At 39.4% G+C, this 26,002-nt stretch overlaps 3 protein-coding genes across 3 annotated transcripts; all 3 read left to right on the top strand.

Moving 5' to 3' along the window:
- Positions 1–834: 834 nt before the first annotated feature.
- GCK72_000135 (uncharacterized protein) lies at positions 835–5,183 on the top strand (the record flags this gene model as incomplete). The annotated part of the gene is made up of 8 exons (XM_053722290.1): positions 835–907; positions 1,144–1,271; positions 1,445–1,652; positions 2,784–2,896; positions 2,952–3,240; positions 3,303–3,410; positions 4,884–5,015; positions 5,059–5,183. The coding sequence occupies 8 exons, from the start codon at positions 835–837 to the stop codon at positions 5,181–5,183; spliced, it is 1,176 nt and encodes a 391-aa protein (XP_053590935.1).
- A 6,477-nt stretch (positions 5,184–11,660) lies between these two features.
- Positions 11,661–22,493, top strand: GCK72_000134 (uncharacterized protein; the record flags this gene model as incomplete). The annotated part of the gene is made up of 12 exons (XM_053722289.1): positions 11,661–11,852; positions 13,039–13,103; positions 13,151–13,270; positions 13,346–13,493; positions 15,381–15,467; positions 15,887–16,072; positions 19,063–19,120; positions 20,124–20,328; positions 21,240–21,378; positions 21,424–21,538; positions 21,626–21,794; positions 22,190–22,493. The coding sequence occupies 12 exons, from the start codon at positions 11,661–11,663 to the stop codon at positions 22,491–22,493; spliced, it is 1,788 nt and encodes a 595-aa protein (XP_053590934.1).
- An 874-nt stretch (positions 22,494–23,367) lies between these two features.
- GCK72_000133 (uncharacterized protein) lies at positions 23,368–24,372 on the top strand (the record flags this gene model as incomplete). The annotated part of the gene is made up of 1 exon (XM_003096788.2): positions 23,368–24,372. The coding sequence occupies one exon, from the start codon at positions 23,368–23,370 to the stop codon at positions 24,370–24,372; it is 1,005 nt and encodes a 334-aa protein (XP_003096836.2).
- Between the last annotated feature and the right edge of the window lie 1,630 nt (positions 24,373–26,002).

The raw sequence follows: 26,002 nt of genomic DNA, 5'->3' as shown, positions 1-26,002 counted from the left end.
TGTTCTCTAACCGTGAGTTCCTGTGACTAAATTCACTTATGTAGTTCGGTTTGAATTAGATAGTCAGTCATAAAAATTCATTTTGTAACACGGGTTCTCCATTGTGATGTTCAGGGCGGTTCTTCGGAATTATCCTGTTCTCTAACCGTGAGTTCCTGTGACTAAATTCACTTGTGTAGTTCGGTTTGAATTAGATAGTCAGTCAATAAAATACATTTTGAAACACGGGTTTCTCCAATGTGATGTTCAGGGCGGTTCTTCGGAATTATCCTGTTCTCTAACCGTGAGTGCCTGTGACTAAATTCACTTGTAAATTGGAATATTTAAAAGTATTTTCTGTTTTAGCCTGAATCAATATATTGATGTGCATTCAAAAACTTCAAACTGAAATTTCTCAGTTAATACTTTTTAATTTCTCTGTAAATTAGCTGAAAAATAGATTAATGTGCGTAAAATCTGATGCGTTTTACCGTTTGTCGATCTCTTTTTCGAAAAAAAAAAATACGCAATTTGATGTCTGTAAACACCGAGAAGACGTTCCACTATACAATTTTCAGCCATTTTTTACGTGTTTTCCGCCCAAAACCATAGATCAAATGATCAAGTTGCGTCTCCTTTTTCCTAATATATATATATAAATGATGACAATTGTTCTCTAGTCTCCCTTCTTTTATATATATCATCATTTCCCCCCTGCTTTTCCCCACATAACCCGTTCCCCCCTTCATCGAAAATCTCCTATTAATTGGATTGTTTTGTTTTTTTATTTATTTATTGTTGTCTCTGTAATCTGATTTATTCCGTTAGCTAAAAGTTTTAAATAAAAAAATAATAATGAACAAAGAAAAAACCAGTGATGATGATGGCGGAAGGATACTGCGGTGGTGTAAGAAGTATTTGTTGGAAGGTGAGTCGCTACGCAGTCTGCTTAGCTAGAATCATCGCAATTTTGCGGTAGAGCGCGGTTGTTGAATCATTTTTTGTCATTTTACGGTTTTTGCGGTAAATGCTTCTTAAAATGCAGAGTTATGAGTCGCTACGCAGTGAATACATGTGTAATCTCCAATTTTTGCAATAGAGCGTGGTTACTTACGTTTCTTACTCACGTTTCTCTTCAAAAGTTTCGAAAAAAAATCGTTTCAGGCCAACAACTCGACGAGAAACATGCTGAGAAGGTCAATAATTTCCCTGCAAATCCCACAATTGCTGACTATTTTTTCATCAAGTACCGGAAGTTTGTTGCGGTTCTGATACCTTTCTGTTTTGTGCATGTAAGTGTGGGATGGGTTACTGTAGGAAGCAAAATTCTAGCAGAATTTGAAAGAAATAGTTTAGGATTGGGTCATTTTTATCGGTTTTAATTGAGTTTTGGCATATTTATTGGCCTAGAATCCAAAATTTTAAGGTTTCTAGTCCAACATACTCCACCTCCAATTTCTTCCAGACCCTCTGGTGGTGCACCGCGTTCCGCTACAACTTCTTCCCCCTCTACCAATCCTACTGGCATATGCCGGTCACCATGATATTTGGAGCCCTGGTAGCCGGGATGACAGCAGAAGGCGCCGGTGCAGTAGCATTCCCTGTAATGACCCTAGTCCTCCACCTGGATCCCACAATAGCCAGGGATTTCTCACTAATGGGGCAGTCGATAGGTGAGTACAGTACCGTGCAGTAAGATATACAATTTGACCTTTTGTGTTACGGTATTTCTGAAAAAGTAAAATATATGTAAACCAGAGTTGCGGGGACTTCCGACTTCCGTTTTGAAAATTTTACTTCCGACTTCCGACTTTCGTTTTCGGATGTTTACTTCCGACTTCCGTCATTTCATAAAAGTGGAATTTCCGAAAAGTATATTTTGCAGAAATACAAGGAAAAATGGTCTAAAAGGGCAGAAAATAGGCTTTTCTTCAGCCAAAAACTAATTTTCCACTGACTTTCGCGAATTTCATGATATTTTCTTTGGGAGCTTTTAAATCTTTGCGAAAAAATCTACTTCCGGGCATTTTTTCACTTCCGACTTCCGACTTCCGACTTCCGTTTTCAAAATTTTACTTCCGACTTCCGACTTCCGACTTCCGGGCATTTTTCACTTCCGACTTCCGACTTCCGTTTTCAAAATTTAACTTCCGACTTCCGACTTCCGTTTTAGAAAAAGTCACTTCCGCGCAACTCTGGTGTAAACTATACAGAACACAGGTAATTTATCACGAAAATTTAAAAAAAAATGGTCGAAATCCTGAAAATTATAAAATTTTTTCATGTTTTTTTTGACAAATCAAAAGTTTCTTGATGTTTTATTGTTAAAAATCGCAAAAATCTGAAAAAAAAGACAAAAATCGAAGTAAAACACCGATTTCCACAAAATTCCGCTTGAAAATATCTGGAAAAAACCGCCCAACATTAAGTTTTCCAAGAAATCCTGCTAAATTCATGATTTTTCAGCATATCGATCAATTTTTTTTGAATTTTCACGATAAATCATCTAGTATCTCTAGAAACCCTAGACCTGAAAAAAAAATTGTGAAAAAAGAGCCCAAATTCACATTTTCTTCAAAACATTAAGTTTTGCAATAAATCCTCTTGTTCACGAGGAGTACACGGCGAAATTTTATGATTTTCTGGATTTCAATGATTTTTTTGAATTTTCATGATAAATCACCTTTGTTCTGTATGGATTCCACATTATTCACTTTGTAGGACAATCAGTGGTACCGTAACACCCTCTGGTCATTTTCTGCTACGTAGGTGGCCTAGGATTTACACGGCCATCGATTTTATAGGCATGATGTCTTCCCTGGTGTGCGTTGTTTTTATGAAAGTGAAGTTTGAGTCGATGGCAGTGATATTTGGGATCCTAGGAGCGATTCCAGGCTTCATTTTTGGTGTTCATTATGTAAGTTTTTCCAAAAAAATTCTACAAAACGCCAGAAATTCCCAGAATTTTTCAGTTCGACCCCCTGTTCACTGGCGCTCAAAAAAAGATGATGTTTGTCTCGATCTGGACGGCGTTCGCATTTGCCTTAGGCCTTTTAAACGCTCAAAAAAAGCGACCGACTTTCGTAAAAATCCCCGGTTTCTCCGTCTGGAAGGCGGCTGTTCTCTTTCTCACAGGAATTGTCGGGGGCGTCTTTGACGCGTTCGCCGGGAGCGGAATAGACATTTGTATGTTCTCGATAGTGACGTTGTTGTTTAGGGTTAGTGAGAAGACCGCCACACCGACGACGATGATTTTGAAAGGTAAATTTTGAATGGTGGCCTAAGATTTTTCTAGGCCATGAATTTCAATTTCACAATTTCAGGAGTCGTATCGGTTTTTGGGTTTTGGTATCGTGGCGTCATGATGGGCGATATTTCGGAGACGGCATGGAAATACTTCGCGGTGACTATCCCGGTGGTAGCGACAATGGGTGAGTAGCGACTCGGTAGCGATACGTAGCTAAAGATACCGCAAAACAAAAGTTGGGAGACATTAAAAGCCTCAAACTCTTTGTATTCAAAAATTGTGTCCTTTATGTTTTGAGGGCGGAGTCTAAACTGGAATTTTCGACAAAAAGGGAAATTTTTCACAAATAGAGCCTTGTAAATCTACACTGACTCTCGTAAATCTACACAAAGTGGGAAACATCCGAAAAGCAATATCTCTTAAACCCACATGACTGCTCCGTAAATCCGCACAAAAACGCAAAACCTCGTAAATCAACACAATCGGTTGCTCGAAAAAACCGTATTCTTGTATGACGCAAGATACGTAAATCTACAAATGGCTCCAAGGCGTTTCAAAACCGCGGATTTTCAATTTTCATTTGAATTTTCAGGCAGTGTAACTTTGAAAAATTGTCAGTGTAAAAATGTCAGTGTAGCTTTTCACTGTTTTTTTGCTCAATTTCGCTGAGCACCGACTTTCGATACAGAGCCTTGCAATTTGTTTTTCACAGGTTGTGACTAACCAAGTAAATTTGTCTAGCCACTTGTTAGTTCAGTATCGAAAGTCGGTGCTCAGCGAAATTCAGAAAAAAACAGTGAAAAGTTACACTGACATTTTTTCAAAGTTACACTGCCTAAAATTCATATGAAAATTGAAAATCCGCGGTTTCGAAACGTTTTGGAGCCATGTCCTACATTTGTTTTGGTTTACCTATCTTGTGTCGATTTACAAGACCGTTTCGTTTTGGATTTTCCGATTTGTGTCGATTTACGGAGAATCAGTGTTGATTTACAAAAGAAGGTTTTTTCATGCCGTCGATTTACGAGGCTTCTCGTTTTTGTGTTGATTTACGAGGAGCAAGCCGTGTGGATTTACAAAAACATAGTTGAGACGGTTTGTGTTGATTTACGAGAGTCTACAAGAGATTTACGAGAGATATATAGTTTTTACAAGTTACACCAAGTTTGTAGTTTTACGAAGAATAGTGTGGTTTTACAACCGCTCGGCTATAAAGCTATAAATAGTTATGTCGATTTACGGCACACCAGTGTCGATAATGACAATGACACCTTCTTGTGTAGATTTACGCGAGCAATGTGAAATTACAGGAAGTTCAAAGTCATCTCAGTTTGAAAAAGCTACAGTAAACTCAGTGTCGATTAACTGAGCGTCCGTTGTTTTTAGGTGGTAATGACTCGTGTCGATTTACTATATTTATGTAGATTTACGGAATATGGAGCTGTGTCGATTTACGATAGCTCGATTCACAAATTGTGCGGATTTACGGGATGATTAGTGGCGATTTACGAGAGTTAGAGTTTTTGAGTTATGTGGATTTACAGGGCTTGTGTTGATTTCCGATTTGTGTCGATTTACGGAGAGTCAGTGTCGATTTACCAACCGCCACCACCAATTTGTCCCCTTCCTCCTTCAACTATACCCATTATCTTTGCAGCACCAATTGGCTCATTCCTCGGCTCGCATCTCCATCGACAAGTCATCGCCGGCCTCATTTACGTGTTGGAATTGGCCTCCCTGATTGGTTTTCTGCTCACTAATCCCTCGTGGCCACTCATTTCGATTGCAGGTACACCCTTTCTTCTTTTTCTCTTTCCAGAATAATGTTTCAGTGGCAATCATCCTGTTGGGTTTCGCGTTTTTCACACTCATCGCCAAGTCCGGAGAGGGGTTGATGAGGGGATTGGAGGAGCGAGAGAGTGTGGAGAAACGAGAGAGTTTCGAGATGAAGGCTTGAATAATTTAACGTTTTTTCCACTTTTTTCTTATTTATGAACCCGTTTTTTGACATTTTTAAGTGTAAACTACATAAAAAATGAAAACTGAGAGATATCGGTGTGTTTGTGCATCCGGATTGCGGATTTTCAATTTTCAAAATGGTCAGTGTAAAATTGTCAGTGTAGTTTTTATGTATTGTCCCAATTTCGCTGAGCACCGGCTTTCGATACGGAGCTAGGACTTGGCTATTCTAGGTAAGAAGGGTGTATTTTCCTCGTTGCAAATCAAAAATTTTAAAGTTTCGAGCTTCGTAAATCGACACGGACCCTCCGTAAATCTACAAAATATGATTTTTTAAAATTGAAACAACTCGGAATTTTGGTAAATCAACACAAGCCCTGTAAAAAATCCACATGACTATATGTAACTCAACATCCTGAACTCTCGTAAATCGTCACTAATCTTCCGTAAATCTACACAAGTGGAAAATAAAGCTTCCGAGAAGCAAGAAAAGCTTGTAAATCCACACAACTCATCGTAACTTGGGAACTGAGCTATCGTAAATTGGCACAGCCTATTTTGTAAATCCACATAAGTATAGTAAATCGACACGAGTCATTTTAACTTGAAAACAGCGGAAGCTCAGTTAATTGACACTGAGTTTACTGTAGCTATTTCGAACTGAGACGATTCTGAATTTCCTGTAATTTCACATTGCTCGCGTAAATCTACACAAGAAGTTGTCAATGTCATTTACCCGTAAATCGACAAGTGCTGTGCCGTAAATCCACATAACTATCTATAGCTTTTTTAGCCGAGCTGTTTTTTGTAAATCCACACAAGCTCCGTAAATCTACACGAATTTATAACTTCTGAAAACCAAGATCTCGTAAACCCACATTATTTCGTCGTTGCTCGACGGAAAACCGTTCTTTTGTAAATCCACACTGACTGCTCCGTAAATCGACACAAATCGGAAAATCCAAAAGGATACGGTTTCTCGTAAATTGACGCAAGATACCGTAAATCTACAAAAAACCGTATGATATGGCTCCAAGGCGTTTCAAAACCGCGGATTTTTTCAATTTTGATTTGAATTTTAGGCAATGTAACATTGAAAAATGGACAGTGTAAAAATGTCATTGTAGCCCCTGGTTACTGTCATCTAAACTTTGCTGAGCACCGACTTTCGATACTGAGCTAACACGTCAAGTCAATTTGAGTGAATTCTAGTCACGATTTAGCTCCGTATCGAAAGTTGATGCTCAGCGAAATTGAGGCAAAACAGTTTTTCACAACCCCGGATTTTTGAACCCCTGGTTACTGCCTTGCCTCAATTTCACTGAGCGTCAACTTTCGATACGGAGTCTTGCAACGTGTTTTTTCACAGTTTGTGACCAGCCAAGCCAAACTGACTTGTCACATGTTAGCTCCGTATCAAAAGCCGATGCTCAGCGAAATTGAGACAAGACAGTGACCAAAACACAAAAGCTACACTGACATTTTTACAGTGCCTAATTTTTTTGCGCTATCGGGTTCCCTGTAAATCCCGTCGTTCTCACCACTTTTAACTACGTGCCGCCCGTTTTTTTGGCACCACCAAAGCTCTCCTCCAGAAAAGTCGAAAGTATGCAATTATCCCTTTTCTCACTTCTCGAGTCCCCCCCTCAACTTCTTCTAAGCCACTTTTTACTACTACTACTACGACAAGTATTTTCAATTTTTCCCACGTACTTATTTATCAGAGTACCCCCCTCTTGACATCTACAACTACAACTACTAGTAGAGTGTCATAAGTCTTCTGAAGTCTCTTTTTTTCCTTCCGGGGGTACCCAAAAGCCGTCAACATTCATGATCCCTCTATTCAACGCCTCTTTTTTGACACTAAACTAATTTGGACGGGAGGGAATGGAGGGGATGGCTTATGGAAAATGATTAAATTTGGGTTTCGTTCCATATTTTTGACACTTTTTGAGTTTTTATATATAGCTTGGGGTTACTGTACTTATTTAGTTTATTTAGTTTACTTACAAGGGAACCTTTTAAGTGGTCCTTAATGCCAGCGAAAACGACCTATACAGTTCGAAAGAGGATGTTTCAAAACCTAGAAATCAACTTTCAAAAGTTGCTTCCGTGACCTGTAAGTGTCTGAAATTGCCATCTGAAAATTGACCATTTTTACTATTGATTTGCTGCATTTTGCCCTCTCGCCTCCTCCAAATCCTATCACGTTTGTAATAAACTGCGGCGACACTTTAAAAACGTGTTCGAATGGCGCAGGTGGTTTGCGTCTACGTGGAGGAAAAAACTGAAAACTTTTCTGAAATTTTTTCAGAAACCTGCAATTTTTTAATAGTCTTATTTATATTCATGTGGTAGATTAGATCTAGACCTTCATTTTTGTAATTGACAACTTTTTGATAACTCCGCCCACTTTTGAGATATGCGCCTTTAAAGGTGGCAACTTAGTGGCGGTGGTTACAGAGAAGCACACTTTTAAAGGCGCATATCTCAAAAGTGGGGGGAGCTATCAAAAAGTTGTCAACTACAAAAATGAAGATCTAGACTTTACCTACCAGAAAAATATAAATTTATAAAAATTGCGCAATTCATTAGGCTATGATACATCGTCAAAATTTGGGATTTTTCAAAAAAACTTTAATTTTTTTGAAATTTTTTGATTCGCCTATTTTTCCAGTTTTTAGTTATTATGACTGGAATGTATGGTTACAGAATAATCTGTCTTTCTGTCGGTCTGTGTATCCGGATGTCCGTCTGTCTCAAAACCCGTCCAGTTGTGTATTATTGGGATTGGCTGACCCTAAAAACCCCAAAACTTCAATTTTCACAGTTTTTCAAGTTTTTTTACGTTTAAAAACCGCAATTTTTGAAATTGATGGCCTAGAAGAAACCTAGTCCATCATTTTTGTAAAGGTACAACGGGGTACCAAAATGAAAACGGTGTCAAAAAATTTTAACCCGTAAAACTTAAATAGTTCTGAGTTGCTGGCTCGGTGACCTAGAATCCCAATTTTCGGGGTTTCTAGGCCACCAACTCAAGAATTTGTGTTCCTAGGCCATGACCACTTGAAAATTTTCGAATGTTCACAAAAAAGAAAAGTGTGTGCACTACTAATTCATTGAAAAGGCGTCCCGCTTTTCAATTTCTCTGCGTCTCTCACCACCCCACACTCTTTTTCTCTCTCTCGCTCAACTTAAGACATCCCCCCCCCCCCCCCATTAGAAAGGCCTCCTTCTCTTCTTCAAAGTTCCCAGGAAAGGGGGCGGAGCCTATTTTGAAGACGTCGTGTCGCACAGAAGCATACGCACACAGCCATAGCGGGTGTGGGTCGTCATTTTTAGCACTTCTCTTTTTTTGAGGAGGAGGACGTCTTCTTGTTTTTTTTTGTTGTGAGGAGAGAAAAAGTGTCGAGGTCCATTCGGCAACCACTATATCACTTTTTCACATCTTCACTTTTTTTTTGAAGAAGGATGAGTGAGTGACTTTTGACTTCTGAACACTTTTTTTGTTGGGAGGAGGAAAAGTATGATTGGTGACCTAGAAATCCAAATTTTGGGGAGCCAGGCCATGACCTAGAATTCTAAATTGGGAGTTTCTAGGCTAACTGGAAGCTAGGGGGGCTAGCTTACCGAAAAATTGTGTTTCTCTTTTTTTGGGGTTTCCTAGACCAAGTTCTCTCGGATGGTTGACCTAGAAATCCAAATTGTAAGTTTGTTAGTTTTTGACTAGATTTCTCAAATTTTGGGTTCTAACGGTAATGTAAATAACGTGAATTCGCGCTACCTTGATCATTTTGGTAAGTTCTGAGCGTTTTTGGTTTCCAGACCGCCAATTTGACTACCAGTCTGTGGTTTTTCGGTTGGTGGTCTGGAAAACCCAATATGAAGAAAAATAGGCTCCCAGACTGTTGAGTTTACGGCAATTCCAAAAATCTGTGGTTGGTTTTGGTATAAAAATTTACGTTAAAATGTTTTTTTTTTCAAATAACTTGCAATCCTGTACAGTCTGAAAAACTTTTGGGGAACCGGGGACTAGTTTTCTCGAACTTTGGATTTCTAGGCCACCAACTGTGAGGCTAACTAGGGAAGGCACTCGAGCCAGTGTGGGGTTATGGGGCGTGACAAATATCATTGGAAAGCAGAAAAAACGCCGATTCCAAATATATATTCAGTTTTTGCCCTCGAGGCCTGGTATTCGAGAAAAACGGGGTCAAAGTTTAGACCCTCTGACAAGTCATTATCTTCCTGACGTGTATCGGCATGGTGGCCATGGTGTAGGCCATGGTAGTAAGGCTACGAGATATTCTGAAGTCAAGACATTTGAAAAAAGACATATTGTGTTTAACTTATTTACAGTACCGTAAGTTACATCTCGACAAAGTAATTTTTCCCTCAAACCGACCCATTTCAGTGCAAAATAGTGCGATTTTTGAGCTGTCTTCTTAAAATGACCATAAGGGAGTGTCCGTACAAAAAAGTTGTCAACTACAAAAATGGAGCTCTGGCTTTGTTCTGTGTGGTGTATACATAATTTACTTTGTGGAACAATCAGCAATACCGTAGCACCCTTTCAAAGTGGGTCATTTTCAAATGAAGATTGCTTATCGTACTGTAGCTTCTCTCCTCCTTGGCCTGACTTTTCCCCGATTTTGGGTTCCTAGGCCACCCCATTATTCCATACGTACTAATCCCCCTACTCCCATCATTTTCTTGTACTTCTTCCCCCATTTCTCCACCCGCTTCTTGCAACATTTGAGCCCTTATGACACTTGTCCCCCCCCCCCCTTTTCCACTCCTCCACTCTTCCCCATCATTTCAAAAGAAAAAGAGTACTTCTCCATCCATCTCGTAGTGTTCTCTATCAAAATCATCATCGTAGCTACTACACATAAATACGAGAAAAAGAAAAAAGGGGGAAAAATTTTGTCACATAGATATCTTTTCTTTCTTTTTTTTGCTGTTTTTTGACAGCTGACTTATTTGAGAGATGGGAGAGATGATCAGAGAATGTGTTCGTTTTCTCTTTTTGTTTTATTGCCTTCTTCAATAGATATCTCATAAAAATGTTTGCGTTTTTATGTGTTTTTACACTTTTTCCCCTTTTTTTGTGAAAATCTTGAAAATCTGACTTTTATATTATAGCTGAGATAAAAATGAAAGTGCGCTCTATTGATAACAATATTTTTATATTCAAAATTAGCAATATAGCGCATTTGCTCTTGCTTTAATTAATGGTAAAAAGATAGTGAAAAAGTGAAAATCTTTGCTTTCTAGGATTTTTTGTTAATTTTTTTTGTTGATTTTTTGCAATTTTTGAGATCCCGTCACGACTTCATTTTTTGTTCATATTTTTTGAATTTTATATTTTCTGATAGATTAATTCTAGATCTCCATTTTTGTAGTTGACAACTTTTTGATTGCTCCCCCCACTTTTGTGATATGCGCCTTCAAAGTATCGCTTCTCTGCGTCTCCTACCCCTCTCTCCCTCGCGCGCACTCTGGAAGTATGCTATCTTTAAAGGCGCATATCTCGTAAGTGGGCGGAGCTATCAAAAAGTTGTCAACTACAAAAATATAGAGCTTGGTTTGATCTACAAGAAAAATATAATTTTGAAAAATTTGGACCACATAGGATACCGTGACGGGCTCTCAAAAATAATCATTTTCTTTGAAAATAATTTTTTTAATTCCAAAAAATTTTAAGTTTTTTTGTTTTTTTGTTGCTAATTTTAGTTTTTTAAAGCTTTTTAAATCAAGTTTGATAATTAAAAAACAGAAAACACTTAAAGTTATTGATAATGCAAGTACGCTCCAAAAGCACAACCAAATTTCACAGCGGAGCGCATTTGCTACATCAAAATACTCAAAATCGCAATTTTTGAGTTTTATGTTTAAATTTCAAATTGACAATAGTCCTATCAGATCATATCTCCGTAAATCCACACAAAATTCTTTGTAAATTTACATTTAAGTTTTTTGGGAGGCTAGCAAAAACTCGGCCACCAAAAAATTTGATTTTTTTCAAGAACCTTTAGGCTCCGCCCCCCAAAACCTTAAAACCGTAGCCGTGACACTTTAGACCCCTCAAACTGCCCTGTACTCTACAAAAGTTTGACCTTACTGTTTAGGGGGCGGGGCCTCAATCCTAAAATAAGAAATCGAAGTCCGCCTTTTTTGATTTTTGGAAGGTAACCGTAAATAGCTATTTTAAGCCTTAAAACCCATTTTTTGTTGGTGGCCGAGCTTTTTCACGGCCATAGCTCCTGGAGCAGTCCCCCCTTTCCATCTACACCACTAATTCCTCACTTCATTATCCTCCCCCTTTTTCTTGTTTGCATTCCTAATCCCTCCCATCGTCTCTCATTTCAACTTTTCCAATTTCCGGAAATAAAATTAGTCATCCGTCCCCCATTTCCAGGTTTCCCGAATGAAATGAGATGACTTCTTTGTCTTCTTCCACTGCTATCTCTCCAGAATGCGACGTCGAGAACATCTTCACGTCTTCCAATACCTTCTACTTTTGATCTACGCCTCCTCTAAAAATGGTTACTGTGCATCGGAGCACGAATGCAAATGTATTCTGTTCAATGTGACGAGTGGCGGATTTCAGAGTCCGGAGTTTCCGGCGCCGCTTGAAAACGTGCCATGTCTGTTTTATCATTTTCAGGTGAGACTACACTTAGAATTCAAAAAATTGGATAAAATCGCTTAAAATCGGCTAAAATCGGCTAAAATATTTTCAATTTTTGAGATCCCGTCACACCTTCCCCTTATGTCCAACTGATTCAAATTTAAATTTTTTTAATAGATCAAGTCAAGGGCTACATTTTTGTAGTTGACAACTTTTTAATTACTTTGCTCGCTTTTGAGATATGCGCCTTTAAAGATTACCACCAATAGAACGAGTTTATGAAAAATGGTCAAGTTTGACGTGTCCCCTTGGTGTCAGTTTTTATTCAAATTGTTTTGATATTGCATTTTTTTTATAGATTGAACAAAGGGCTACATTTTTGTAGTTAAAAGTTTTTGGATATGCGCCTTTAAAGATAGCCTACTTCCAGGCGCCAGCTGAGAGAGGGGAGGAGACGCAGAGAAGCGAGACACCCTTCCTGTTTCGCACGCTCTCTCGCTCTCTATCTTTAAAAGTGCATATCTCAACAGTGTGAAGAGATAGAGAAAAGTTGTCAGCTACAAAAATGGAGATCTAGACGTGATCTATCAGAAAACTATAAAATTCAAAAAATTCGAGTGTAAAATAAGATTGTGACGGGATCTCAAAAATCGCAAAAAAGTATCAATTTTCAAGGGTTCAGCTGAAATATTTTAGAACATCCAAACATCCGGACCTTTTGGAAACACATACAGACAAATTTTTACAACACTACCATTTCATAAACTCAATGGCTGACAAGCTACTAAAACTTGCTTCAATGAGTTTGGCAGCACCGCCACCGCCTCATTTTTGTTTTAAATGTTCAAATTTTTTATTATTCTGATAGATCAAGTCAAGGGCTACATTTTTGTAGTTGGTAACTTTTTGATAGCTCCGCCCACTTTTGAGATATCCTAATTTAAAAAAAACCAACTTCCAGAGTGCGCGCGGGGAGAAAGGGAAGAGACGCAGAGAAGCGAGACACCCTCCCTTTTCCACACGCTCTCTCGCCCCCCAATCTTTAAATGCGCATATCTCAAAAGCGTGAATAGCTATCAAAAAGTTGTCAACTACAAAAATGTAGCCCGTAATTTTTTCTACCAGAAAAATATAAATTCAAGGCAATCGGACTAGAAGAGAGAGCCGTGACGGGATCTCAAATAATTTAAGGTTTTTTTTTAAATATATATTACGCTTCCAGGCCCCACCAGACCACATAATTCGTCTAACCTTTGATGTCTTCCAACTACCGCCCAGGATTGGAGTGTAAATTTTTCAAAAAAACTTTTTTTTTTCAAAAAAATTCTATTCAGCTGCTCGTCGTCAATTATGCTCTTCGACCATTCGCTCGACGGACTCATCGAGTTCGGCGAGCGTGCCGACTTTGAGTTTTGCGGAAAAGAAATCGCGTCGGGCCGACAATTCTTTTCAAAGTTAGTCCCCCCCCCTTTTTTTGTCAAAAAAAACCCAAAAAAACCAACAAAAAAAGAAAGAAAAAAATGCTTCAGAGAGCAGCACTTTCTATTGCAAATTAGCAGTGGCGGGAAGGAGGCGGCGCGTGGATTTCGCGGCACGTTTTTGGCGATTCCGAAGGCGAATTTCACGAGTGACGCCGTCGAGATGGCCGAGTGTAGTTATCGGGTCGAGAAGCAGAAGGTATGGGGGACATCGGGACATTTGGATATACAGATCGACAAAAGGACAGATTACCGTGTAACCATAGAATCATAATAACTAAAAACTGAAAAAAAAACTTTTAACTTCAATTTTTTTTCAAAAAAGTTTAAAAAAAGACATGGAACGGCAGCAAAGGGACATCCGGACATCTGGACAACCATGTGGACATCCGGACGCACCGGCAGACAGACAGACAGACAGACAGACAGATAGGACAGACTCTGTGAACCCCTTACAAGGGAACCTTTTAAGTGGTACCTAATGCCATCAAAAACGACCTATACAGGTCGAAAGAGGATGTTTGAAAACCTATAAATCAACTTTCAAAAGTTGCTTACGTGACCTGTAAGTGTCTGAAATTGCCATTTGAAAATTGACCATTTTTACCATTGATTTGCTGCATTTCGCCCTCTCGCCTCCTCCAAATCCTATCACGTTTGTAATAAACTGCGGCGGCACTTTAAAAACGTGTTCGAGTGGCGCAGGTGGTTAGCGTCTACGCGGAGGAAAATTTTGGGCTGGTTCGACCCCTTCGCCATTTTTTCTTTTTTTTTGTGTGATTTCTTTTTTTCCAGTTTTTTTCATTGGTTTTTGGAAGCTATCATAAAAGTTTGGCGGCACCTCCATCTGTCAACCGGCAGATCTCTCTTATAATCACCAATTGAAAGGGATTCAGAAGGGTATCACGTTGATGGTGGTACAAAAAAGACTTTTATGATAGCTTCCAAAAACCAATGAAAAAAACTGGAAAAAAAGAAATCACACAAAAAAAAAAGAAAAAATGGCGAAGGGGTCGAACCAGCCCAAAATTTTCCTCCGCGTAGACGCTAACCACCTGCGCCACTCGAACACGTTTTTAAAGTGCCGCCGCAGTTTATTACAAACGTGATAGGATTTGGAGGAGGCGAGAGGGCGAAATGCAGCAAATCAATGGTAAAAATGGTCAATTTTCAAATGGCAATTTCAGACACTTACAGGTCACGTAAGCAACTTTTGAAAGTTGATTTATAGGTTTTGAAACATGCTCTTTCACCCTGTATAGGTCGTTTTTGATGGCATTAGGTACCACTTAAAAGGTTCCCTTGTTAGGTTCAAGGTAAGCGCTCTATTTTTTTAAACTTTTTTTGTGGGCGTGGCCTAAAACTTTGATTTTTTGGCATCCGGACATGCAGACACGCAAACTGATATTCGGACATTTGGATTCACGGACATACAGACAGACAGAAAGTCAAAATCGGCTATGAACTGTAAGATAACTGTGTGAAGACGTCCAGGCGGGTTTTGGGACAGACGGACATCCGGACATCTGGGTACACAGACAGACAGATAGACAGATTATTGTGTAACCATACTTTATAGTCATAATAACTAAAAACTGGAAAAATAGGCAAAGCAAAAAATTTTTGATTTTTTTTTGAAAAATTCCAACTTTTGAGATCCCCGTCACGACTTTATTTTTCATCTAAATTTAAAAAATTTTATATTTTTCAGGTGAAACAAAAATCGGGCTACATTTTTGTAGTTGTCAACTTTTTGATAGCTCCGCCCACTTTTGAGATATGCGCCTTTAAAGTTTTGCTTCTCTGCAGCCTCTCCCTCTCTCACCACCAAATTTCCGCCTTTAAACCCGGATATCTCAAAAGTGGGCGGAGCTATCAAAAAGTTGTCAACTACAAAAATGAAGCCCTTACCTTGATCTATCAGAAAAATGTAATTTCACAAATTTCGGCAAATATAAGACGGAGTTACAAAATGTCAAAAATGCTGAAATTTGAAATTTTTTTTTAATTTAGAAAAAAAAATGTTTCCAAATTTTTTTTTCCTTCAAATTCCCAAATTTTCAAATTGTTATTTTAATTATTTCAGGCAATAATCTACTCTCCCCAGTACCCCTACTACTACCCGTCTAAAGTCAATTGCACATACCATGTGCCACAAAGGAAAGGGTTTCAGGTAAGTGGACGACTCCATGGCCTAGGAAACCAAAAGTTGGGGGAAGTTAGGCCACCAAAGTTAGGCCATTGACTTTAGTGAACTTGTTGATTTAAGAAAACAGTAAGTTTTAACTTGAAATCGATTTAAAAAACTTAAAAACAAGTTTTTACGGTTTTTTTCAATAAAAATTATGTTTTCTGAAATTTTTTTGTATTCAAGTTTTTTAAGTCATTTTTTCCGTAAATTTTAAATTTTGGTACCCCAAATCTTCCAAATTCCTCTCTCAGAGTTACAGTAAGCTGTTTTTCTCGATTTTATGTTTTTTTCCGTCAAAAAAATTTTTTCTGAAATTTTTTTTCTTCAAGTTTTTTAGGTCAATTTTTCCGCAAATTTGAAATTTTGACACCTCAAACCTTCTAAACGCCTCATTTTTCCAGATAATCATAAATTCCATCGTAATGGACATCGGCCGCGACGCAATTCTTCAAATTTTCGAGTCGGTCGAGGGAAAATTCGAGAAGCGTCTCATCGAAATGGTGACGTCCGTGCAGAAATCAATTTACGTCTCGTCGACCGCCTCGCTTCTGATTTATTTCTCCGCCGGGAATAACGACGTCGAACGGGTGAGCCGAAGCAGGCTTTTTGCACTTTTTTTGTTTAAAAAAATCGGGTGACAGGAGACAGATGGCTGGGATCCTTAGAAGGGAGGAGAAAAGTACAATTTTTTGAAAAGTTGAAGGGACCCCGTAAATCCACACAAGTACTACCGTAAATCTACACTAAACAAATTATCTCATGGGTGAGTAAGCTAAGCTCGGTCACCGTAAATTGCGTTTCTTAAAAACCCTAAAAACCCTGTTTTTTACCCTGAAAACCCTGAAAACCCTAAAAACCCTAAAAACCCTAAAAACCCTAAAAAATCCTGAAAACCCTGAAAACCCTAAAAACCTTGAGAATTTCAAAAACCCTGAAAATCCTAAAAATACTAAAAACCCTAAAAATCTTAAAAACCCTAAAAACCCTAAAAATCCCGTAATGAATATTTCATTCAAATTTTATAAGCTCCGCCCCAAAACAAGATTCAAGACGAAGAACCTGTACAAGTTTAAAGGTGTCTAACCTCTTGTTTTGGGGGCGGAGCTTAAATTTTTTTAAATGAATCTGTGTAGTCCTCGTGGACAACCGGGTCTCTATGACAAAAACCCTCCATAATTTTGTTAATTCTGGTGCTGAGGTTTTTGAAAATTGATTAAGAATCCTCACGTCTTCAGCTATATACATTTTGTTCAGATTTTTTTTGATGCCGTGCAGTAGAGCGCGGTTACTGTACTTTGGAAAAAGGAAATTACCAATTTGGGTTTCTTTTGTTATCGGAGCTCTCAAAATTTTGAAAAAAAAGTATTTTGGAGATTTTTAGCCAAAATTTATTATTTTCGTCTTTCATAAACCATTGAGATTAACGTTTTGGGCTACTTTACAGGAATTTTTAGCGATTTTGACCAAAAATACGAAAATGTTTTATTATTTCCCATCAAAATCATCTTAAATCCACTTCAAATCAAGTTCCCGTAAAAATAAAAAAAAAAACAAAAAAGAATCTGCGTTCGGGGGGAATCGAACCCCCGTCGAATGCTTGGAAGGCATCCATGCTGACCATTACACCACGAACGCGCACACCGATCTCACCTCTAGAGGGTAGTGAGGAGAGTGCGACGGCAGCAAGCTAACGGCTGTCGCGCCTGCGACGCACTTTCTCAAGGATAACATGATTTTTGGCATTTTTGTCACTTTTCTAGCTTCTCAAGTCCCTAGCAAACCTTAAAACCCCAAAAATCATCCACTTTGACCACTAAACCACTGAATCACTCCAAAAGAAAAGAGAAATGAGATCAAACAAGATGAGAAACATGGGTAGCGTGAGAGTTTGTGTTTATTTTATTGACACAAAGATTCAAAGTCAATTTGTGGGAGAGACATGAAATTAGAATAACAATGAATGACGGGAGAGACATCGAAAAACAAAAAAAAAGGGCAAAACACAAAAATTACGCAAAAAGTGATTTTAAGCAACAAAATTGAAGGAAAAATGTCTGTCCAGATGTCCGGTCTGAAACATTCCGTTTGTGTGTCTGTCTATCCGGATGTCCGCTAGAGTCTCGTTCGTCCAGGCTAGACACTAGACACCCCTTAATTGAAAAATGTGTCCGCCGTCGCTTGAAGTGTGTCATACTAATGTGTGTGAGGAGAGGGTGAACACATAATGTTTTTTAAAAGTTTAAGATCTGAAAACGCGCTCCACCAGACATTTTGGCGCCAAATTTGCTTGAAAATGACAAAAATCACGTTATCCCTGAGAAAATGCGTCGCAGGCGCGACAGCCGTTGGCTTGCTGCCGCCGCACTCACCTCATCGCCCTCTAGAAAGGAGACAATTGTGCGCGTTCGTGGTGTAATGGTCAGCATGGATGCCTTCCAAGCATTCGACGGGGGTTCGATTCCCCCCGAACGCAGAATGTTTTTTGTTTTTTTTTGGTTTTTAGGGAATTTTGATTTGAAGTGGTTTTAAGATGGTTCTAATGGGAAATGGTCAGAAAATTTTGGGTTTTTGCTTAGAAATGGTAAAAAATCCCAGAAATAGCGAAAAAGTAGTTTTGCGTTGAAATTAAGCCCAACACATCTATCTCAGTGATTCATGAAAGTCCAAAAATAAAAAATTTCGCCTAAAAATCGCAAAAAGTCTCAAAAACTTATAATTTGAAAAACGTAAAGCAAACGAACTCTGATAACAAAAAACGCAAATTTCAAAAAAAAAAGTGAATTTCCATTTTTTTTTTCCGAATTACAGTAACCGCGCTCTACTGCACGGTATCAAAACAATTCTGAACAAAATGTATATAACTAGAAAGCTGAAGACGTGAGCATTCTGAATCTGTTTTCAAAAACTTCTTAGCACCAGAATTAACAGAATTATGGAGGGTTTTGGTCATGGAGACCCTGTTGTCCAGGAGGACTACACAGATTCATGTCGAAATTTTGGGGTGTTCCATTAAAAATGTGGTATTCGGTGACATTATTGCGATTTTTAGGATTTTTTGCAAAAAAAAAACGGAATTCGTGGTGGTCGAGTTTTTTCTAGGCCTTCGCGCTATTTAAGCAATTTTAAGGTTTTTAAGGTTTTTTTTAGTGATTTTAAGTTTTTAAGTTTTTTAAGGTTTTTAAGCGATTTTAAGCTATTTTAATAGATTTTAGGCGATTTTGAGCTATTCTAAGCTTTTCCAGCTTTTTAAGTGATTGAAAGCGATTTTAGGAGATTTTAAGCTTTTTTTAAAGTGATTTTAAGTTTTCAAGTTTTTTAATGGGTTTTAGGCGATTTTAAGCAATCTGAGGTTCCGTTTTGAGGTTTTTCTTCAGGACCTCCACATTTTACCAGAAATGTTTCAATGTCCCCCTCCCCCCTTTCGAAATCCATCCGTCTCCTAAACCCATTAAACGTAAAACCCCCATTTTTTCCCTAAATGGGTTTTTTCTCTTCTCTCCCCTCCCCCCCTCACGTACACAAAGTAAGAAAAAGGGGGAAAAAGAAGAAAAAAGGGGGCAAAAAGTTGTTGTTGCAGGCAGTTGGCTTCGTAATCGAATTGCAGTACTCGAATGCGGTTTGGAGCCAATCTCCGGGTGAGTAGTCCCCTTCTTCTTCGTCTTCTCCGCCGTGTCCAAAAGTGGGCGGAGCCTCCCTTTTTCGTGCTCAAGGGGAGCCCTCTTCTTGGCATTTTAGTGTTCATTTTATTCTACGTAGCCTACGGAAAAAATTTCACTAAAAAAAGAGTGCCCAACCAGGGTCGATCATTTTTATGCTAAAAATATTTCATGTGATTTTTATCATACTTCTCGAACATGTTCACGGTAAGACTCTAATTGAGGGGGAGATGGAGATGGCCTAGGAAAACCTAGGCCATAGCCTAGAAAATAGATTTTTGAGAAAGTTAGTCCACCTAGAACCAACTTTAACTGTTATAGCAATTGCGCACAACCGGCCTAACTTGAAATCGCAAACTCAAAAAAAAGTTCGCGGACTAGAAATCCAAATTTTTTGAAAAACTAGTCCCCCTTTTTTGCATATAAGCGTGTAGACAAGATTTTTGATGTCCTAAAGACGTAAAAAGTTTTTCCCCCAAAAATTTGCATAACGCGCTCCGTTAAATCTTCTGAGGACTAGATTTTGTCATATTTGGGTATCTAGGCCACCGACCCCAAAATCTTGTTTTTCTGCACAACGCGCTCCATTGGAGTGTCAAAAAATACAAAAAAAACACTTTTCCTTGAAAATGTTTTAAGCATTTTTTTCAACGCAAAAAAATTTTACGCCTATTTTGGGATTTCAATGCAAAAAACGCAAAATTTTCTGATTTTTAAGCTTCGGGGACTAGATTTTGCCATATTTGGGTTTCTAGGCCATGGACACCAAAAACAGGAAAATTTTGTTACAATTAACGTAAAAACGTTTTAACGCATAGCAAGTGCGCTCTACTGAAATTTTTTGAATTTGGGTTCCTAGGCCAGAATTTTAAGAATTTTTTACGCCAGGGACTAGTTTTCTCATTTTCTGTTTTCCTAGGCCACCTCCCTCTCCCCCAGAACATTCCACATCCCACCCGCCTAATAGTTTTACACACCGCAGAAGCGTCAACGGACTGTCAGCTGAACGTGAACTCGGAGAATTTCAAAGAGGGCCAACTCTCGTCGGATAAAATCGGCCGTTTCACGTCTTCATCGCTACCGACGAAATGTCAAATTGTGCTACAAGGCTATCCGAATGAGAAGATTAGTGTCAAGTTTACGCACTTCAATTTGTATGTGCCAGATAATAAGAATGTGACGAAGCGGTGAGTTTTCGCAAATTTTTTCAAATTGCTTAACATCGCACAGCTCCTTATGAGTTTTAACCATACTTGTCACGGGCCGGGCCGGGCCCGCTAAAAAAATCTTCCGGCCCGGCCCGGGCCGGCCCGTCAAAATATTGAAAAAAAGCTTGCTGCGGGCCCTGCGGGCCGGCCCGGGCCCTGAAATTTTCAGAGGGCCCGGCCCGGCCCGGCCCGGCCCGGGCCGGCCCGCGGGCCGGCCCGTGATTTGACAAGTATGGTTTTAACAAATTGAGTCGCTACGCAGCGAATTCGGCATCTTTTGACATGCGATACGGAGTAGAAAGGTCATGAGACTTTTGAAACACTTTTCGATTAAAAACTGTTCTGAGTCGCTACGCAGCGAATTTGGAAATAGAACAACGATTATTGTGAAATTGGAAGATGTTTTTGAGTTAATAAGTCGCTACTCAGTGAATTTGGAATTTTTGGCATTGAAGATTGATACGGGCTTACGTTTTTTGTTATTCAAGTGTGGTTGGTAATTTTTGTGCAATTACACAAAATTTTAATCTCAAATCCCCTTCACAATATTTTTAACGCAAGAATAATTTTACGCCAATTTTGATATTTTAGCGATTTTAGCGATTTCTATGCAAAAACTCAAAAATTTCTGATCATTTCCCGTTAGAACCATCTTAAATCAACTTCTAATCAAAATTCCTTAAAAATAAAAAAAAACAAAAAACAATCTGCGTTCGGGGGGAATCGAACCCCCGTCGAATGCTTGGAAGGCATCCATGCTGACCATTACACCACGAACGCGCACATCGATCTCTCCACTTGAGGGCGGTGAGGAGAGTGCGGCGGCAGCAAGCTAAACGTCTGTCGCGCCTGCGACGCGCCGCCAAAGATGAAAATTTCCATGTTTCCAGTTGCACGGAAGTGGACAACCTGTCAGCAGATGTACGTGTCGGGTCCCGTCTATCGAGAATCGATGAGTGGTGTGGAAAACGGACGCCCCCGAATCTGATGAGCAGTTCAAACCTGTTACAGTTGGAGTATAACACTAAAGTTTGTGAATTTTCTGAAAAAATCGATAAAATTAAAATTTTTTAGTCCTCCAAAGCAATTCGAGAGAGCACAAATGACAACATTGGCTTCCAGTTAGAATACAAATTTCATACCGATTGGAATATGGGAAATATGAAGGCGAAGGTGGATAAGAGGAAAGGTAAGCATATATGGCCTAGCATTTTCTAGTCCCCCCAAAACTTTTAAAATTTAAATATTTAAACTCGGAAAACATGACATTTTCCAGAGTGCCGCTTCTCATTCAACTCATCGGAGCACACAAACGGCAAACTTTGGTCGGCCAACTATCCGGGCTTGTACCCGCGCAATGTCTATTGTGAATATATATTCCATGGGCGGAACGATCAAGTCGTGCATATTCATTTCGAGTATTTCGATATCGAGGGGTTTAATCAGTGAGTTCAAAAAATGAAAAAAAAAATTTGGCGCGAAAAATTCAAAATTTCTTTGTCCTGAAATTACCCTTATTTTTAACTCAAAAATCATGAAAAATTTACTTTTTAGCTAGCAGAAATCCTTAAAACTCCGAAAAATCCATAAGCAAAAAAACAAATAAGTTTTTTACCAGGAGCAAAACTCGAACCCCTAACCTTCCACGCGGTAGCCTGACTTCTTAACCGCGAGACCACGCGGGCATCGAAATGAGACATGGCGAAGGGCGTAGAGGTGGCGGCGGTCTAGCCTGTGGTCCAAAGGCGCCCAAGGTGCGCCAGATTGCAGATAATCGCTCGGAGTCCAAAATTTCGATGAAAATCCATAAAAAGCCCTAAAAATAAATAAAATTTTGCAGATGCGACGAAGCCACCCAAAGCGACTATATCCTCTTCTCCAACTACCAAACGCACGACCGAACGAACCGTCGATTCTGTGGAAAAACAGCGCCAAAAGGCCCGATCCTCTCGGAATCCAATTATTTCCGAATGATTTTCTCGACGAACGACATCTTCGACGCCACCGGATTCTACGCTCACTACCAATTCATCACTCAAGAGAAATCTCAAATCAGCCGGGTCAAGCTAACGATATCTTCTAGCCACACTCCGTTCTCAACCATCTTTTTTTATGTGATATTTTCATTATTATTGATTTTTTGATATATATTTTTAAAAATAATTATTGAATAATTTAGCTTTTAACTGTCTACTATAGCCTGCATTCATATATCTCATTTTCTAGTCCATAAATGATAACCTTTTTCTATTTTTGTTTTGATTTTTGAGATCCCGTCACGACCTCATTTTTCATTCGAATTATTCTAATTTTTAAATTTTCTGGTAGACCAAATCTAGACCTTAATTTTTGTAGTTGTTAACTTTTTGATAGCTTTGCCCTGTTTTGAGATATGCGCCTTTAAAGATTGCATCCGAGAAGAAGCGTTAGTAAAAATTGGTCAAACTTGAGATGTCCCCTTGGCGTCACATTTTGTTCCACCTGTTCCAAATTTATATTTTTCTGATAGATCCAATCAAAGTCTACAATTTTGTTGTTGACAACTTTTTGATAGCTCTGCGCACTTTTAAGATATGCGCTTTTAAAGATTTGAACCTGTGACGGCGAGAAAGAGAGAGAGGGCATAGGGGAAGGGAGACGCAGAGAAGCTAGAAAGCTTTAAAGGCTCATATCTCAAAAGCGTGAATAGCTATTAAAAAATTTTCAACTACAAAAATAGAGAGAAAAGCTTAATCTACAAAATGAAGCAAGAAAAATTGACTGTGGACCAGAAATAAAAAAGTTACGGTGTTATAAAGTTTTTGTGTTTTAAAGGCGCATACTGTAACTGTTAAAATAGTCAAAACTGGTACACGCCGTTATACAAGTACGACTACAAGTACGGTTTCGTCATAAAGATGGATATCTCTCCCTCCGCGTTTCGAAAACATCGAAAAACAAAAACCCGACCCAGATAAGCATCGCAAATAGTATAAAACCATCTCCACTATTCTCTAAACTTCACATTTCTCGTCTCCCATGTCTTACAGTACCTCCTACTATTTCATACTGTCGTCGACGATCGGCTGCTCGCTGATCGTCGTCGCCTCGCTGCTCACCCTCTACTCGATCTCCTTGGACATCCAACAATTCGAGATGGACATCAACAATGACATGATTCATTTCAAGACTCGCGCAAATGATGTGTGGGATCGTATTGTCAAAGGTGGATCGGGACCATCCAACCAATCTCCATCGTTCGGACGGTTGATCCTTGCCAAGAGAGCCGCTGGGTATGCGACCGGCGATTCTGCGCAATGCAACTGTGCCGCACAGTCAACCGGTTGTCCCGCAGGACCTCCTGGAGCACCAGGACAAGATGGATCACCAGGAGAACCTGGGGAACCTGGAAAGGATGGTGAGGCAGGAAGTGCGGGACAAGCGGACTCTTTCCTTGGCGCTGAAGGAAACTGTATCAAGTGCCCGGCAGGACCACCAGGACCACCTGGACCCGATGGAAATGCTGGGCCTGAGGGACCAGCAGGACCCGCTGGCGCTGACGGAGAGGCTGCTGGACCAGGACTTGCAGGACCGCCAGGAGAGCCTGGACCAGCTGGACCAGATGGTCAACCAGGAGCACCTGGACCTGACGGAGCGCCTGGAGCTGCTGGAACAAAGAGCACAAATCAACCGGGACCACCTGGACCACCAGGGCCACCAGGACCTGCAGGACCAGCTGGAGAGGATGCAGCGGCGCCAGTGTCACCACCAGGACCCGCTGGACCACCGGGACCACCTGGAAAGGATGGAGGATCGGGAGCACCTGGAGCGCCGGGAGGACCGGGAACTGATGGAGCACCTGGAGCCGATGCAGCATACTGTCCATGCCCACCGAGAACACCTGGATTGGGAGAGGCTGCGCCAGACGCTGCACCAGAGGCGGCTCCAGCTCCAGATTCTGGAGCATCCGCTGGATCCGGAGCTGATGGAGCCAAGGGAACATACAGTGGAAGTGCCGTCGTTCGCCGTCGTGCTCGCTACTAATTTGTGTATTTTTATCGATTTTCTTGAGATTTTCTTTTGTAATGAACATTTTACCGGCATTTCATTGTCTTGGTTATCAATGTTTTCAGGTGCATTCAAGGTTGTGCCAAAGAAACAAGCTCCGCCTACTTTTTTGGTGAGAATTCAATTGAAAATGATTCAGGAACAGGAATTTCGAAGTTTTTCTTTCAGATTTTTGTGAAGTTTTACATTTTAAACACGACATATCAATACAGAACATTATGCTTCAGTAGTTCGTTGTATCTCAACACATATTTTGATTAAAAAGTAATAAATTACGGTAAATACATACAGAAGTTATAACAATTCCTCGTTGAAAAGTGATCTGAATGAAGTATGGAAAAAAGTTTTAAGCCGGATTATTTTTTCAGATATTTATTGCCTATAAACTGATATGACATTTGTTACCATTGCTGATAATGCGTACTGATTGTTCATGTCTTTCAAGTAGTGCTATGTGGTTAATCGATTGAAATAAAATCTTTAAAAATATGACCTTCCAAGACTTAAATTTGCATGTATTCTTAATATTTTTGTCCAGAACGTTAACATGCAACAAGAACTTTCAAATGTCTATCGATCAGTCTATCTTTCACTGAAATCCGTCGAGAAATGACAATTTTATGGTGGTTCAAAGCATGCAACAACGCAACTCCGACAGTCTCATCGACTTTTCATGTATTTTATTGCAGATGATTGAAACAATGAAGTCGTTTGAATCGACTCGGTTTCCAATTCTCTCTTGATTCGTTTTACCGTCGTTTGCATCGATACATAAGCATGCTGGTTATTCTTGAGATCTGGATTTTCACTGAGAATATCAACAATAACAATTATTTCCAAGTTATTCCATTTGAAGCAATCAAGGCAACTTTGTCGTACGTAGCAGCTCACTCCGCTCACTTTTGAGATTGTGAGAGGATTATCAGCGGTCCGTCGGTTATTCTTACTTTGCCTTTTCATTTAAAGTCCGGATTTTCGGTTCTCACATTCAGATTCAGATTTCAGTTTCAGGTTCAGACTCCAAGCATTTTTTCGATTTGTTCACTGTTCGATGGACTCCGGAAGCTCTACACTCTACGGAATACGAATTGATCGCATTCCGCACTCTAATGCGGAATGCGATCAATTCGTGAACAACTTGCTTCACATCAACGATTTATAAGTGAAAAAAAAAACCAAAATCCTGTTAATCGATTGTTTACAATTTTAAACTGATCGGTCCTACAATTAAAGAAATCGCTGAAAACAGGCAAAACTGACGGCAACTCCATGCTCAAAACCAATGATGATTTGCCATCTTGCTCTGCTTACATGTTTCAAGTCGGAAGTTGAGCTTATCTAAACTATTCAAACAAATTCTATACATAGATGTGTTGCGGTATGAATAAACAAATTGCTTATGGATCTACCCACGAAGAAAACTTGTACCATTTAATGCAATTTAATTCTATTCACGAATGCAATTTAATGCATTTTTTGCATTTTTGTGCCATAAAAATGCATTATTTTGCGTTCGTGGGTAGGCAAGTATTCTTCGTGGATAGATCCATTACTGGAATGAACTTATTTCAGGTGTTTACAGGACTTCCGCGTTCTTTATCGATCA

The sequence above is a fragment of the Caenorhabditis remanei genome, chromosome I (genome assembly GCF_010183535.1).
Source record: "Caenorhabditis remanei strain PX506 chromosome I, whole genome shotgun sequence".
Taxonomy (NCBI): domain Eukaryota; kingdom Metazoa; phylum Nematoda; class Chromadorea; order Rhabditida; family Rhabditidae; genus Caenorhabditis; species Caenorhabditis remanei.
This window is presented reverse-complemented; position numbering and strand designations above follow the sequence as displayed.